Source organism: Vombatus ursinus, unplaced genomic scaffold (genome assembly GCF_900497805.2).
Source record: "Vombatus ursinus unplaced genomic scaffold, bare-nosed wombat genome assembly UNPS02006779.1, whole genome shotgun sequence".
In the NCBI taxonomy this organism is placed as follows: domain Eukaryota; kingdom Metazoa; phylum Chordata; class Mammalia; order Diprotodontia; family Vombatidae; genus Vombatus; species Vombatus ursinus.
The window spans coordinates 20,482,840-20,499,121 of NW_020946557.1; the positions used below are offsets into that span (position 1 = coordinate 20,482,840).

The window sequence follows — 16,282 nt, forward strand, 5'->3', positions numbered from 1 at the left end:
ATGGAGGCTGTGAAACAGCGGAATGTCTGGGAATGTGGAAGTCTCAGTGGCATGTAGTGAAGAGTTTCCTCCTGCATCTATTCCAATAATATTGGGACCCCAATAGTAACTTATGTCACTGTTGAGTATGTTGCCCTAGCATTCATCAAGTACTTCAAAGTGATGGATCTTTTAACTTGAGAATGTGGTAGACAACAGTTGTGCCATCATAAACAAAGTTTATTTGTGTAGGGTGAGGGTACAAGGTCATAACTGCAATTTCTGTAGTACTCCTCTTAAGAGAAAGTAATTTTTTTCTGTGGATCACATATTGATTTTTAAAGGTACATGTAAAAGGTTACCGTACAGTTCTTGAAATCGCTCTGTAATCTTATCCCTAATACATTATGGGGTCGGGTGAGGGGTGTTCGATGGCACTGACATTAATATTAAAGTTCATTTTTTCCCCTTCTATTTCTACTCCCCTCTTGATGAAACATTAGTACATCTCTAACTCAAATACATTATGTACCTGAAACATCAGGGGGAAAATGCCTGCCTCAGCATGCCATTTCTGTCCACTATAATTTAGACATTCTTCATGCTGCATTTGTGTCCAGGAGGGTAATAGTCCCTACATTAAAAACCAGCCTTCATTAAGTGGCTCCCCCTCAAGCAGTCCATTATAGGCTTTCACTCACTGACCCTGATTCGTGACCAACCCCCATTGCTACCCAAATGTAGTAAATAAACTCTCTTCTCGGAGTTGATGGTAAATGCACCAATAGGTTCATGAGAATGTAGATGGAAAGAACACGATGAAACTGCCCATAATTCTATTCCTGAAGGACCCCATTGTGGATAAAGTCATGCATTGAAAAATATTTTTAAACTTTCACTCCAAACGAATTAGGAAAGCATTTAATTCTCAGCAACATATGGCCTTTGTACCAAGGTTTCTTTTCCCTTGTCACTTCTGCTTAAGCAGGGGATAATATCTATTTTCCAAAAAGTTTGCTTAGACAAACAAGCAGAAAACATTCATCCAGAGGACAAAAAATTATCCAAGTAAATCAAAGAAAAGCAGAAACATCACTGCATGTAGATACAATATCACACAGGAAGTCCCAAAGCCCAGTAACCCTTCAAGACAATTAATTCTCTCTAACAACATTTGGTGTTTTACCACAGAAAGACACAGAGGGGGAGGATATATCCATCTGAAGCTTTCTAATTTTAGCAAGAAACAGTATTACGATGTTATAAGAAAGCTAATAAAATGTGCTTCATTTTTAGAGTATTTTAAAGGGTCCTACTATAATGTCTCATCAATGTGACCCTGGCTTCCCAAAGGACATGGCAGTAGAGCACAATGTTTAAAATTGGTATTCTTAACCTGAAGTCAGTGGATCCCCCAAAACAGGTATGTAAATGGATTTCAGAGGGATCTGTGAACTTTGGCAGGAAATTTCAAATTCTATCCTTACTTTCACTAACCTTTGGTGTCCTTTGTAATCCTAGGTATTTTATTTTATGCATTCAAAAGCCAAAGAAGGCCATCAAACACAAAAAAGTTAAGAATCCCTACTCTAATGGTCAATGGAAAGATTTTTGCTTGACTATACATACATACATACATATATATATATACATATATATATATATCAGGAGTTTTGCTTTTTTCTTTTCTTTCTCAATCGCAGAGAAGAAGAGAGGGAGAAAGAAGGAAGATTTTCATTGATTAAAAATTAATTAAAATGTAATTAATCTTTTTTTTTTTAAAAAAGAATTCCAGGTTTAGAAGATCCTACATCAAGCTAGACTCACTGACCTCTAAGGTTCTGTCCACTTCTAGAGACTCTAACCTCAGGGGATGCTCTAAGAAAAGTGCTATGAGACATTTTCCCAATAGAGGTGATATGTATATTAATTACTTAATTACTGTTACTTAGTGCATCCCAGATGACACACAAACAAACATAAGGACAGCCAGGATAGAAATTAGTGAGAGGGTCCTTGGCTACCCAATAGATTAAAGCTGACCTGTCTGTACTAGAAATGGAACACAAGATATAGGGCTCATCAACACCAACCTCTAAGTAACAGATTAACTGACCACCACCTTAAAGCCTCCCCATGGTTTCAAGCTCTCCATACAGCAGTTTTATTGTTAAGTAACTGTCAACAGTGGGTTTCAGAGAATTCAGGACTTATGGCCACTTAGAAAGTTACTTGCTAATGTTTCCCCCTAATTTAAATGGACAAATAAGGTTCTAAGAGGCAGATGACAGACTAGAAGTGGTAAGTCAACTTCTAAAAACTCCCTTCACACTCAAAAATTCATTATGTTACATAAATAATGTTGTCTTAATAAATGATAGCTCTGTTTTCCCTGGAGAAAAGAAATTCTCTGGGGGTAAATATAAAGGAAAACAAAGTGAAATTTAGTTAATGTATCAATAGAAGAATCCAGGAAGAGTTTCTGCTTTTTGGTCACCATGATTACATTTCATCAAAGTGGATCATGGCTTAGTATTTAAATCCAAAAAAAAGTTGTATAAGGAGCAAGGAGGAAAGGGAACAAGCAGTTATTAAGTGCCAGGCACTGTGCTAAATATTTTGTAAATATCTCACTGAATCCTCATAACAACCTTAGGTGGTAGGAACTATTATTGTTCCCATTTTACAGTTAAGGAAACTGAAGAAGATAGAAGGTAAGTGACTTGGCCAGGGTCACATAAGTAGCTGGCTAAGTTAAACTCAGGTCTTCCAGACCACAGGCATAGCATTCTATCCACTGTGCCACCTCAAAGGCTAAATGATTTGGGCAGAGGTAACACACAACTAACAAGTGTCAGAGGGTAGATTTGAACCTACATCCTCCTCACTATAAACCTGGCATACCAAGATGTCTAACTATTCAGATTCAAAAGCTTCTAAAACTATAATGTGCCTCTAGTTTCAAATGTTATCAGTAATTCTTTGCTCTTCGCTACTTAACACCATTAGACATGTCACCTTACATATGACCAATACATGCCACCATACAATACATAAAGTTTTTTGCAAATAAAAGGTAAGTATTATGAAGAATAGCTTCATTATTTTTCTCCAAAACAAAAAGCAACTATGTCCAATTTGACCCCTAGCAGCCTTTCTTCAAGGGACACACTGGAAGCAGATGAAAGTAACATGGTCTGAGGTCTTACTAGGGGAGGCTGGCTATGAAGAGATGGCATGAAGTGGAAGACATTCAGCCTGACACCTGGCAGCCATTCCTACTGCTGCCAGAAGCAAATAAAGAATGCTTTGTTTAGCATCCAAAGGCCTTCAGAACCTAGCCCCTTCCTACCTTTCTAGTCTTCTTACACCTTACGTACTCCTCAATCTAGTGACACTGGCCTCCTGGCTGCCCCACATACAACACACTCCATCTCTCAACTCTGGGCATTTTCTCTAGCTGTACCCCATGCCTGGAATGCTCTCCTACCTTAACAATGCTCAGATTAATTATACAGATAATTATAAATAGCACTGTCCTTATGTATGTTTACTTTAAGCAAAAAAACTTTGAAGAGAATTATATTAGTGAATATGTAAAGTGCTAGACTAAAACTGAATTTTAATGTCTTTATGATTTTAAATATAATCTAAGAGCAACTCCAGAGAATTTCACCCAAAATTTAATTAGGCATTTAAAAACCTGGGAGGGAAAAATAGCAATGGTAACTTCAATGGGACACAGGTGCCATGTACATTTTGGGGGATTTCAATCACTATCCTTCCTGCAAACACAGCATTCTGGCAAAATATCCAAAAGTTCTAAAAGTTTTCATCTCAGTTAGGCTCTGTGTGTAAAAGTCCTCTCCATATAAGTCCAGGGTCAACTGTAGCTCAGGGGTTGCTCTCAGCCAAAAAAGGTTTGGGTTATGTTCTTCCTCCTTCCCCACACTCATTCCTCCCATGTCTGTATACTTCCTCTACTCTCTTCCATATAGTTCGGGTGTAGAAGATGGAGACTTATGGTCATGGCAAGCAAGAAGGAATAAAGTGTTTTGCTAAACCATAAAGAACTACATAAAAACTATTGTTGTTATTATTAATAACAGAAACAACTCTGGAAGTAATACAATTTTAAAATGAAATATGCCTGAAAATAAATTGCCTATTACATGTAAGCAAAGGAAAATCTTTTTAAGCTATCTGGCTAGCTTTTCTAATTACAGTAAATTCTTAATTATCAGGATACTTAGAGTATTTCCTAATTAAGTAGGGTCAATTTTTTAAAAAATTGTCTCTGCTGTAGAAAATCTTTCTAAATCACATTTTTTTCTACTACATATATAGTGCAATAAATGTAAAATAACTCTGTGTGTGTGTGTGTGTGTGTGTGTGTGTGTGTGTGTGTGAAGGACTAAATATCATATAGTTCCTCTGTGAACCAATGATGGACATCAATTATCACTGAAGGCCTTTAGATGCTGGGATAAATATGAATTGACCATAAAACTGCTCTCTGAAAGCTGATATTGAAAATGTCTTTGCCAGAACCTAAGGCTTTTCTTCCTTGTAATTTGCCTCTTTCTCCAACAATGGAGTGTTAGAGGGAGAAATCCAATTACTGGAGGATTCCAATGACAGTCTTTGGGTTCTGGTTCATCAATGTTGTATTACATTTCTTATCAATTTCAATGGAAGCCTCCAATCTAAACGGCCACAGTTTTCCTACAAATTCTTTTGTATCAAAGAAAAAATAACAAATTACTTTTGGTCTGAACTTCAATTTATCCCTAATATGGCTAACACTTTCTGGAAAGATGATAATCAGGAATTGCTGAGAAGGAAAGCTACAAAAAGGGGTCAGGTAAGAAAGAGAAAGCTAAAAGTGAGACAATAAGTAAAGTAAGTCCTTTACAGAAAATAAGGTGGACTTTAAGGTAAGATTGTTTTGAACAAAAATGGAAGAAGAAAAACTAGAAAAATAATTGAGTACTGTTGTGCTGCGAGAAATGAAAAAAAAAGATTTCAAAAAGAATGCTACATGAATGTACAAAATAAAGTAAGAACCTGAAGAACAAATTTTATCGTAACATCAACATTATAAAAAGGAACAATTTTGAGGACTTTTAGAAACTTGTGAAGAATGAAATAAGAAGCAGGAGAATAAATTATACAATAACAACACTGTAAAAACAAACTTGGTGTGAAGTCAAGAAGACTCTTCTTCTTGAGTTCAAATCTGGCCTCAGATACTTACTAGCTTTGTGACCCTGAGAGCAAGTTACTTAATTCTGTTTGCCTCAGTTTCTCATTTGTAAAATGAGCTGTAGAAGGAGACAGCAAACCCCAAAAGATACTCCAGTATCTTTGCCAAGAAAATCTGAAATGGGGATCATGAAAAGTCAGACATGAAAGAAAAATGACTGAACAAAGAAGGTCTGGTATGGGTGTGACATGTGTTGTGCACTTTCAGATGCAACCACTAGTTATGAATTTTACTTAACTGGTTTATTTTGCAAGAAACTTCTCATGAAACAAGTTACTTGTAAATGTTTGTAATGTCAAAGCAAAACTGATCAATCAAACTTTTAAAAAACAAATATTAAAACATTTAGTTTAATAAAGTATTATTTTTCCATTCTTTCTGCTATTTGACCAATTTTGGATGAATATAAACCAAAAGCTACTCGTTACACAGTGCTTACCTGAGATTACTGGGTAAAAAACTAACAAACACATTTCACAGAAGTCAAACAACTCCCAAATGCTAACACCAATTCCAAAAGTCGAGTCTACTTGGCCAAGTCTGGAAACTTTCTAAAAGGGACAATGACTGGAGTCTTTAACCACATGAGCCACAACAGGTACATTTAGGGTTTAATATTCATTCACCTATTCCAACACCTAAATAATAACAACAACAACAAATAATAACAACTAGCATTTCTACAGTGCTTTTAAGTTTTTCAAAACACTTTACAAATATTATCTCATTTTTTCATCACAACAATACTTGGAGATAGTTGTTACACTTATCGCCATTTCAAAGATGAGAAAATTGAGGTAGAAAGAAGTTAAGTGATTTGTCCAGGATGACATAGATGACATCTGAGGCAAGATTTAAATTCAGGTCTTCCTGATTCTAGTTCTAATTCTGTCCACTGTACTACCTAGCTGCCTCAATTAAGTACATACTTTGTTTAAGCCTCTAATAGAGATTTAGCTGGGGATCTGATATATACTTAATGGGGTCTCTAAAGGTCTTGTGCTTCCTGATACTGGTACTATGAGTTACCTGTCCAAGATCTGCAAAGACCATGCCTTTCAATTTTTATGTTACCACTATTCTAAATGCAAATGATCTCCACCCTGCCATCCTTTTTTTTTAAATCATAGTTAGTTTCAACCACTGACATTCACAAAAGTTTGAGGGTAAGGAACCAAGACACAGTGATCATCTGAAATGATTACTAGGGGTAATATACAATTCAACAGGGGAACCTCTTTCTTTGCCTAACTTCTTGGACCCTTTCCCCTTTCCATCTACAATCATGCTTTATATATGTTCTCTCCTTCCCAGTTTACCGCCAACTTCGACTTTCATTCAAAGTATAAATGGACTACTGAATCCATATGTGAGGATAACAATGTACCCCCAACAAACTTTTAAAACATTTACTGCATATAAGATATTATTCTGCATACTATGTACATATTTTTTAAAATGATAGATTCTGCCCTCAAGAAACTAACAGTTTACTGGGAACATGAGATTATAGACCTGTGGTCATAACAAAGGAGATACAAGAGTGCAATGACAAAATCTGAGGAAAGAGAGGTTACTTTCACTTCCAAAGGGGTTGATGAAGAGGAATAATCAATAACTATTTATTAAATACCTACTAAGTGCCAGGAAATTAGAAGACAATTTAATGAAGAATACAACCATCAAAATGGAACTTAAGGAAAAAGAAGAGATTTAACAGAATGAGAACCAGTGTGTAACTTCCAAAAAGAATTAAGTCATGCCAGGCTAACCATATCCATCACACACACCCCCCTTTTTTTTTACAGGGTTATTAAGCTTATAGATTACATAATGCTATGGATATAGTTTAGCTTGTTTGATTTTTAGTGTTTAGTGTTTAATAAAGTTACTCACACTATCCTTGTGGAAAAGGGGCCATGGTATTAGATAATAATACTTTCAGATGAATTTGGAAATATGTAAATAGCCAGACACAAAGATTAGTTATTAATGGCCAGATGAAAACCTGGAAAGAAGTTTCTAGTAGATTGTTTCAGGGATCTGTGCTTGCTGGTCCCTATGCTGTTCAACATTTTTATCAAGGAACAATTTATACAACAACAACAACATTGTAAAGAGAAAAAGAACCTGGAAAGACTTAAGAACTCTATAATGATCTACCATGACTTAAGAAATCTATAATGATCTACCATGACTCCAAAGGATGGATCAAGAAGGATACTATCCACTTCCTGACCAAAAAATGATGGATTCAAGGTATACAACTAGAAAATCCCTTTTGAACATGATAAATGTGTGTTTTGTTTTCTTGGATTATGTTTATTTGTTACAGTGATTGTATTTTTCTTTTTTATAGAGTTTGAGAAAAGCTAATGATAGATTTGCCAACAAAAAAAAAATAAGAAAAGAATGATTTTTAAAGGCAAAGAACAGAAAGATGTCCAAAGGAAAGAGATAAGCAAGAAAGCTTTCAAAGTAATGTGTTGGAATCATTATGTATTTTACAAATCTGCAGATTATACAAGTCTGTGAGAATTGCATACATACCAGAAGACAGGTTCATGACCAAAAAGACCTCCACAACCAAGAACACTGGGGTGAATTTAATAGATTCAATTTAGTCAAAAAAATGTATTTGGATTTTAAAACGACAAAATGGAGGAGACATTGTAAGACAGAAGTCTGAAAACAATTATAAGGTCACTAATGTAGAACTGGAAAGAATCTAAAGGACCATCAAGTATAACCTTCTCATTTTATAAGTGAAGAATCTGAGACTCAGAAAATGAAAATGACCTGTTCCAGGTCACATAGGTAACAGAGCACTTAAAATATAATAAGTGCTTAATAAATGTTCATTGGCTATCAGTAAACAACCATGGCAAGTTTCTTACCCTGGTCCTCTGACTCCAGACCCAGGGTCCTTCTCCATTGTAGTATACAATCTATAGGCTTTAGACGACTGCAAGTCTAATATGAGTAGATGGTGTAAAATGGCAAGCAAGAAGCTAATTCTACCATACTGTTTATTGAGAGGTAGATCTCTAAGCAACAAGTAGGCAAGAACCCAAATATATTCTGACCACTTTAGAACATATATGGAATACTGTGTTCAGTTTTGGGCACTACAAGTTAAGAAGGATGTTGATCAACTGGACAAAGTGGAAAGAAGGGTAAACAAGTGGTAAATAACTTTGAGTTCATTTTATACAACAATCAGAGGAACTGGGGATGTTTCACTTTGAGAAGAGAAAGATCAGGGAAGGTAAGTCAGCTATACTCAAGTATTTGAAAGGTTAATATGTGGAGAAAAGGATTGGATTTTATATCTTTAACCCAAGAGATTTAAACTAAGACCTAGAATAAAAGTGGCAGAGGCATATTTGTAAAGTTTAATATTGGGGAAGTTGGAGGCAGCTAGGTGGTGCAGTGGATAGAGAAGTGGCCCTGAAGTCAGGAGGACCTGAGTTCAAATCCAGCCTCAGACACTTGACACTTACTAGCTGTGTGAAGCTGGGCAAATCACTTAACCGCAATTGCCTTGTGTATGTATATGGGTGTGTATATATGAGAAATTTACCCAATATATATTTATATGTATGAAATATATATATATGAAATTTACCCAATAATTAGAACTATCTAAAGGTACATTTCCCCTTCATTGGCTTTCTAAAACCAAAAGCTAGATGACCAGTTCTCATATGTGTTGTAGTAAAGAATTTTTTCAGGCTTGAGTTGAAGTAGACAGTCCCCAATGTCCCTTCTAATTCTGAGATGCTGTGATCCTGTGAGAAAGGTTTTTCTAGGAAAAAGAAATAGCTTGTGTAAAATTCAAGGAACCAGAACATCTAAAAGTATAGTATGATTGTAGTATGACAGTGAGGAATCCAGCTAGAAATGTCAACTAGAACCAGATTTCCATAGATGCCAGGCTAAAGAAATTGTATTTTATTCTAAAGATAATAGATTTTTGAGCAGGCAAATGGTATATAGTCATTTATGCATTGGGAAAATTATTTTGGAACCTGTTTTAAGATCAGAATGGAGAAGAGATAACAGCCCAAACAAATGAGGGCCTGAATGAGAATGGTAATAACATGACTAGAGAGAATTGCAGAGACACAAGAAATACCATTGAGTCTGTATTATCAGGACTTGGTAACTAACTGGACAAAAGGGACAAGGTAAAGAAAAGAGTCAAAAATGAGTGAGGTTGTAAGACTAGGTGACTAGGAGATGCAATTAACAGAAAGATAGGAAAAAAGGATTTCAGTTTGGGAAATAATGACCTTAGCATGAAATCAAAAAGCATTTAACTGCTTATTACATGCCAAGCATTATGCTAAATGCTGAGGATAGAAAGAAAGGTAAAAACATGGTTCTTTCCCTCAAGGAGCTTACTTTCTAATGCAGAAGACAACATCTTAACCACAATGTACATACAAGATATATAGGATAAACAGGAGATAATTTCAAAGGGAGGCATGAGCATTCAGGGAACCAGACAATCGATAATATAATTATTATAAATTGCCATTTGTATGTTCTCTTCTGATTTAAAAATTAAAATTACAGATTATAGGATCATAGCTTACGAGATGGAAGGGACCTTAGAGGCTAGCTAGTGTACTCTACAATTAAAAAAACTGAGACTAAGAAATATCAAGAGAACTTGCCATGGGTCATCTTACAGTATCTTAAACAGAATATGAACCCATATCTTCCTGACTACAAATTTAGTTCCCTATCCTATCTTATCTAGTATGACCACAATCTAATGAGGTAAGAAAACTACATAGATTTTCAGATCTAGAAGACAACTGAAAGATTATAAAATCAAACCACCTTATTTTCTCCCTACACTCAATTTTTAATGCAATGCAAATGGTAAACTAGAACACTGGTGCTAAATACTAGTCAACAAATGAGAACATAAACCTGTCTCATAGTATGAGCTTTCCCAGAGATGTAGATCAATGGGTCCAAGGAAGGCTATGGATCCCACAAGGCCCTTCATGGAGCCAGAGGCCTTAGCCTCTACTACTAGAGATCTACTAGAAGGGGGAAAGATCAGATAGAACCAAAAAGCTCCCCAATAAAGGGAGTTGGGGCATGGAGATGTCTAGGTTTGCTAATATTCAATATACAAATTAGGGCAGTAAATGGAGACATCTACACATTCCTATATGGACAAACAATAGCTTTCAGACCCAGGGGTTCTTGCAACCCCAAGAGAAAAGAATTCAATAAGGTCATGGCTTAGTCTCAGTCCAACAGTAGCATGGAAAACTAGCTTCATCATGTTGGGGAAAATATCAAGACGATCAGCAAAGGACACAAGGAATTATGAGCTCAGAAGCCTGCTCCTCTTCTCCTGTACAGATGTGGAGAAAGGATTGCAATGAACAGACACCATCCATATTTCTTCAGGGATAAGGGAAGGAAGGGAAAAAGTAGGAGTAGGAAACAGATTAACTCTGGAGATACAGTAGTGAGAACAAATAATAAAGGATTTGGGTGGGTGGGGACCAATCTTTGAATTAAGGAGGGTTCTAGCCTCCCCGGGTTTATGTAGGGCTTTGGTGGGGGACAATGTGACAAGATATACTAAGGGAAATTCAAATAACTCAAAGAAATAAGTAACCCAACAGTCCTATAAACTATTCTCTATCTAAAACACTCTATCTTTGGCTTCCATTCAAAAGGACAGGATGACTACATGTCTAAAATGTTCTTCAATTTCACCACCTCAGCTCAAGCCCACCTCCTAAGTAGAGTTTGTCAAGTTATTAGCAACTTTTCCATAGACACAGATAGCATTAAGCTTGTAAATATTTATTTATCTGTATGTAGCATTTTTCTCTGGTAGAGAACAAGCTCCTGGAGGGGAGAGGAATGATTTTCATTTCTGCTTTTCTCTTTGTACCCTTAGCTCTCAGGATAGTATCCCGTGCATAGTAAACATTTAACAAATGTTTACTGAAGGGAATCATCTCTCACATTTATCTCTGATTCATTCTTGCTATCCCATGAACTAATTAACATCATAATTTATTCAGTCAAAAACCGAGAGATTCTGCTGTATAAAAGTGGATACTATAACAAGTATAATTGTTTTAAGTCATCTAACGCTTAGTAAGATTTAAGTCAAAATATCTATCTTCTGGAGTTAATATCAAAAGACAGTGTTCAGTCACCATAATAAAGGCATGATGAAAGAAACTGGGTAGCAGAAGGAATGATTGTTTCCCAAAAAAGTGAAAAATTTTCTCCACCTTTTTTTTTTAACTAACAGAAGTTAGGTTAGGTAAAAATAAAATGGCCATGACCTTTTATCTTCCTCTGCATGATTAATTACTTAATGTCCTATTAATTGGAAGATGTAGCAGAATTTCAAGCACTTTCATTTTCTCAACATATCATCCTATCTAGGAACCACAAATTAAGTTGTTCATCAAAGGTGAGTCATCAAGGTCATCTGAGCCAGTCAGGACCTGTTCAGTTATTCATTACCTAACTTCAGTAGTAATTAACAATGGCAACATTTCCATAAATCAACATCTTTCTGATTATTCTCTGATGATGAACAGTCAAAATGTGTGCATGTTCCAACCCTCTCCCCTTTTAATTTTGTCCTAATACTTCAAGCTAAATATACCAGAGAGAATAGTGATGCTGAAAAATTGCAAGGGTTTTTCTAATTAAAATACACCAGCAAAACATGGTTAAGTATCATTGAAGGAGAGAAACAAACCTATGTACAAAATAAGTCTGCTGACAATGTAGAAACAAAGGATCTTAGCATCACAGTGAAATTATTTTCCTTTGCAAAGGAAAGATGGCTCAATCTAGCTTCAGCAACCACTACCTGCCTATTCACCCATAGCAAATCACAGTTAGAAAAGAACACAGATTTCACTCATTTTATTGTCAGCTTTACCACCACAAGGAAAGAAGAATTGGTAAAGTAATTCTGTGGAAGCTGACCTCTTTTCTGTGCTTATTTACAAGGTGGGATTTAAAAGCAGAAATTTTAAATTTCAGGTTTTACTTGTTCTTGGTTTTGTATTTTTGTTTTACTTTGAGGGTTTTTTTTGGGGGGGGGGTATTGTGGGAAGGCAGGAGTAATCCTCAAAAGCAATCTTAAATGAATTATCTTTCACCCAAATTTAACTACTTCATTTTTAACTACACCTGTCATTTCATCATTTTTAGGAACTCCAGAGAGAAATGTCTTCTGACAATGAAGATCTGGACCTTATTTGAAACTTAGAATTTTAAAGAGATTTCAGAGGCACTGAAATATTACAAACAAGTTTATATTCCAGGCTAGTGTTGCCATCGGCTGCCATCTCTCCCCATTTTCAAAGAACTCAAGAGTCTAAAACTTTCTCTAAGTTCTCTGGGTCTGTTTATTGTAACAACTGAATGATAGAGGATAACCTTTCTTAGAAGATGATAAGGATCAATCAGCAAATAAACAATGCCAGATACTGTGCTGGACACTGGACACACATGAAACCAACCTTCTCCTCAAAAAATTTACACAACAGGCTGTGTTCTATGTCTGTTCTTTTGTCATTTCCCATTTCCTGGCATCAAGAGCTTATGTCAAGACTAGTTTACTGTATTACACATCACTAATACAATTATGTTATTTCTCCTAGTTTGACAGTTTATTTTGATATTTGCCTCAGTAAGTCTGTGATCTACCTGAGCACATACAACTGAGGCAGAAATAAGTCCAACATCGATAAGCAAGCATTTCTTCAGGTTTTATTTTTAGTGTTGTTATTTGGTGTTTGCTGTTTCCAAAGCCTTCTTACTCTCTTCTTTGAAAAGTATATATGATATATATGGACATGGCTTCTGTGTGGTCAACAAGCCTTCAGTCACTTTTGTTTCTTATTCTTCAGCCATTTTTCCAACATTTTTCACAATCCTCCTCTGTGCCCACTTTTGTACTTATTTGAGGTCACCAGTACAAATTGTCATTTAATTTGGATGCTTTTGATAAGTTCAATAGGATATTTACCCTGCAACACATTTTGAGACATACACTGAAACAATCTTGAATGTAATCTTTGTTGGTAAATTCCTCTTCAGCCCTACAATCAAAGAACTGTCATGTTGTAACAGCAGTTTCAAATATGGTGTTTCTTGTTGCCTTTGGACTAAAGATAACACCAACTCTGCCAAATCCTTGGTTTGCTTTCCTGAAGAAAACCTGTACACCATCTTTCCTTTCATTTCCAACTTCCTGGCTTCATTTATAGTGAGAATGTCAAGATTGATGTGATTTCTCTCTGTTAGTAGCATTCCAATAGTTCAATAACTGGGATATCATATGTAGTCTAAAAAAAGTGTGACTGTTAGTCCCCTTTTTTGCCACTCTACCACCACCATTATGAAGCAGAAAGACACATAGGATAGAGTGGAGCTTGAGTTTTATCTTATTTCATGAACTGTCATGGCCAAAGAATTCATCACCAAGTAGTCAGTCAGCCTACTGGCAATGAATCTTTCCACACTCAGCCTAGGTTGTCCTCAGAAGAGACACAGTCTCTAACTGGACATATGTGCAAAAAATCTTTCTACCAGGAAACAACCTCCCAGAACTTACATTCAACTGGCACAGTCTTTGACAATCCAGGGTCATCACAACACAATGAGGCATTGGTGTAGGAGGATGGGTGGAATATGGAACAGGAGAGAGTAAAGACTGTTTCTATGTCTTAGAATTTTCTCAAGGTCACAAAGCTAGTTAATGTCAGAGGTAAGACAAAAAAAATCAAGTTTTTATACTCTAAGTACAATATATTTTTTATTATATCACAAATATCCTATTTAAAGCTTAGGTTTTTTTATGCCAAAATAACTATACCTGGCAAAGTAAGGAGATGGAGGCAAAAGGGATTTCAGCCAGAATTTTTTTTTCTTTTGCCTAAGCTCTTTCTAGATTTACATTGTTGTACAACTGACAAAGGTTCCTTTTCACACCAAATCTAACATGAAATAATTCAGCCTGCATAATGTAGTAGGAAAAGGCACTAAGGGACTAAATTGCAAGCCTGATCAACTCAATACTATTACTAGTTCTGCCGATGTCAATGTTTTCTTTATTTAAATATAATATGAATAATATTATCCCTTACATTTCTCCCATGAGATAGTGCCAGTTAGCAAGCATTTATTGGCCACTGATAAGGTGTATATAGTAATATTTGAGCCTTGTGAAGATAAGGCAAAAGGTATAAAGACATTAAAGTTCTACAAGGGAATACAAATAGAACTCACATTATCAGTAGGAATAAATGGGTGTGGCTCTTAAAATTTTAAAAAAAACCAGCAAACAACACACGAAACTATGTATTTCTGTGATGTTTAAAAAGTTTGAGAGACATAGTTGCTAGGTAATTAATCATTTTATTAATAATGCTAGCATGTTATTAATAAAAGAGGTCAGTGGCACTCTCAAATGCCAAAGACCCCTCATGGCAGTGGGCTCACAGTTTATATGCTGATATGAAGAGTGAGTACTCATTTCTGAGGAGTGGCAATCAACTCTAATTGGTTAATAATTAATGAGAGAATGAGGGTCTTGAGGTAACAGTGAACATCCAAATCTTGGTCAAAAAGACTTACCAATTTCCATATCACCAGTCTGACAAAAGGGAGAATCCACATTTTCCCAGACTTGTCTGAGTAAACACAATGAGCAGAAATCCACCCATTTCCCTAAATTTAGAATTTCTTTTACTGTCTTTGATTAGATCTTAAGTCTTTGGCCAAGATTTCCCACACTGGTGGATTTCTGGATGAGGAAGCAGAAAAAGTGAAAAACCTTGGTTCTAATTCAATAATTAGTTATTAATACAAGAGAGAAATACTCATTTCTATCATTTTGAAACAAGTTATTACCACAATGGCTCTTACCTTGAGGCATCTCAGGAGGCAAATAATGAGGCTCTTGAGAACTAACATGCACCCATTCAAAATCATCATACAGGTCTTGATGGTAATCACAAGCTCCAGGACCATCATCAAAAGTACAGCCTCCTAGAAGAAACAAGAGAAGCCTTTTGTTAATTTCCAGAAAGGTTAAATTAAAATTTCAAAATATTTTAGAAATACTACTAAGAATATTGTATGTATCTTCAAAGTGGCTTGTTAAGCAGTTCTCAGCTTCAACTCTTCACTCTCCTCCCAAGCATCCCAATTATCAGTAGGCTCTTCAAATTTCTCTATCCAAGTACATTCCCCTCATGGAAATAACTAGTTTAAGCTACTGAAGTGAAGATATTATTCCATCCTGCATGATATACCCAAAATGATGTCATTTTAATTAGGAAAGGCAATATAATGTTAATGCATATTTCAAATTCCCTGCTATACAAATTACCTACAGCAAGACTAATGTGAAAAATGATTCTCAGAGCTTCCCCCCAACCTGCCCCCTTCTGAAAAGTTCTTCACAAGGACATTACTGATAATAAGCTTATCCTGGTCAAACTCCAACCCAAGCCTTAATTGATTTAATCTGCTCAGGTTTGGGTGGAGACAGATTCTCCAGCCTAGATAGCCCAAGACTGGGGGTGGTATTTCCCATGTCTGGTTTAAGGGGGAGGGTGTTATCAGCCCCTGTTGACCAAGACTAAGTGGCCTAAGTCATGTACTCAAGACCTCATTTTAATATAACCCACCTCCCCCTATGACAATCAATCAGGATTGATTGGCACCCATTGGGAACACCTACTTTTAGAAGGGCATATAACCCTGTACCCCAAAATCCCAAGTCGACTCAGTTCTGAACTGCACCCCTAGGAGGGGCCCAGTTTTGGACTGAACTCCCATGCATGTCAAGCCAGTTTGAGAGAAATTAAACTGTGGACCCACAAACCCTAATTTCATTTGTCTCTTTCTTAGAACAGACTATTTTATTGGGGTTCAATACTAACTAAAAGGTAAAAAGAGAAAATGAGTCTGATGCCATAATTACAGTTTCATTCAACTGAAACAGTATTTCAATTA

General features: G+C 36.0%; 1 protein-coding gene across 2 annotated transcripts in view; it reads right to left on the reverse strand.

Moving 5' to 3' along the window:
* The window catches only part of PTPRK (protein tyrosine phosphatase, receptor type K), a 723,664-nt gene that overhangs the window by 536,488 nt on the left and 170,894 nt on the right, over positions 1 to 16,282 (reverse strand). For both annotated transcript variants that reach the window (XM_027848590.1, XM_027848589.1), the window contains exon 2: positions 15,188 to 15,310. In XM_027848590.1, the coding sequence (XP_027704391.1) occupies positions 15,188 to 15,310 (123 nt within the window). The remainder of the gene's footprint in view (positions 1 to 15,187; positions 15,311 to 16,282) is intronic.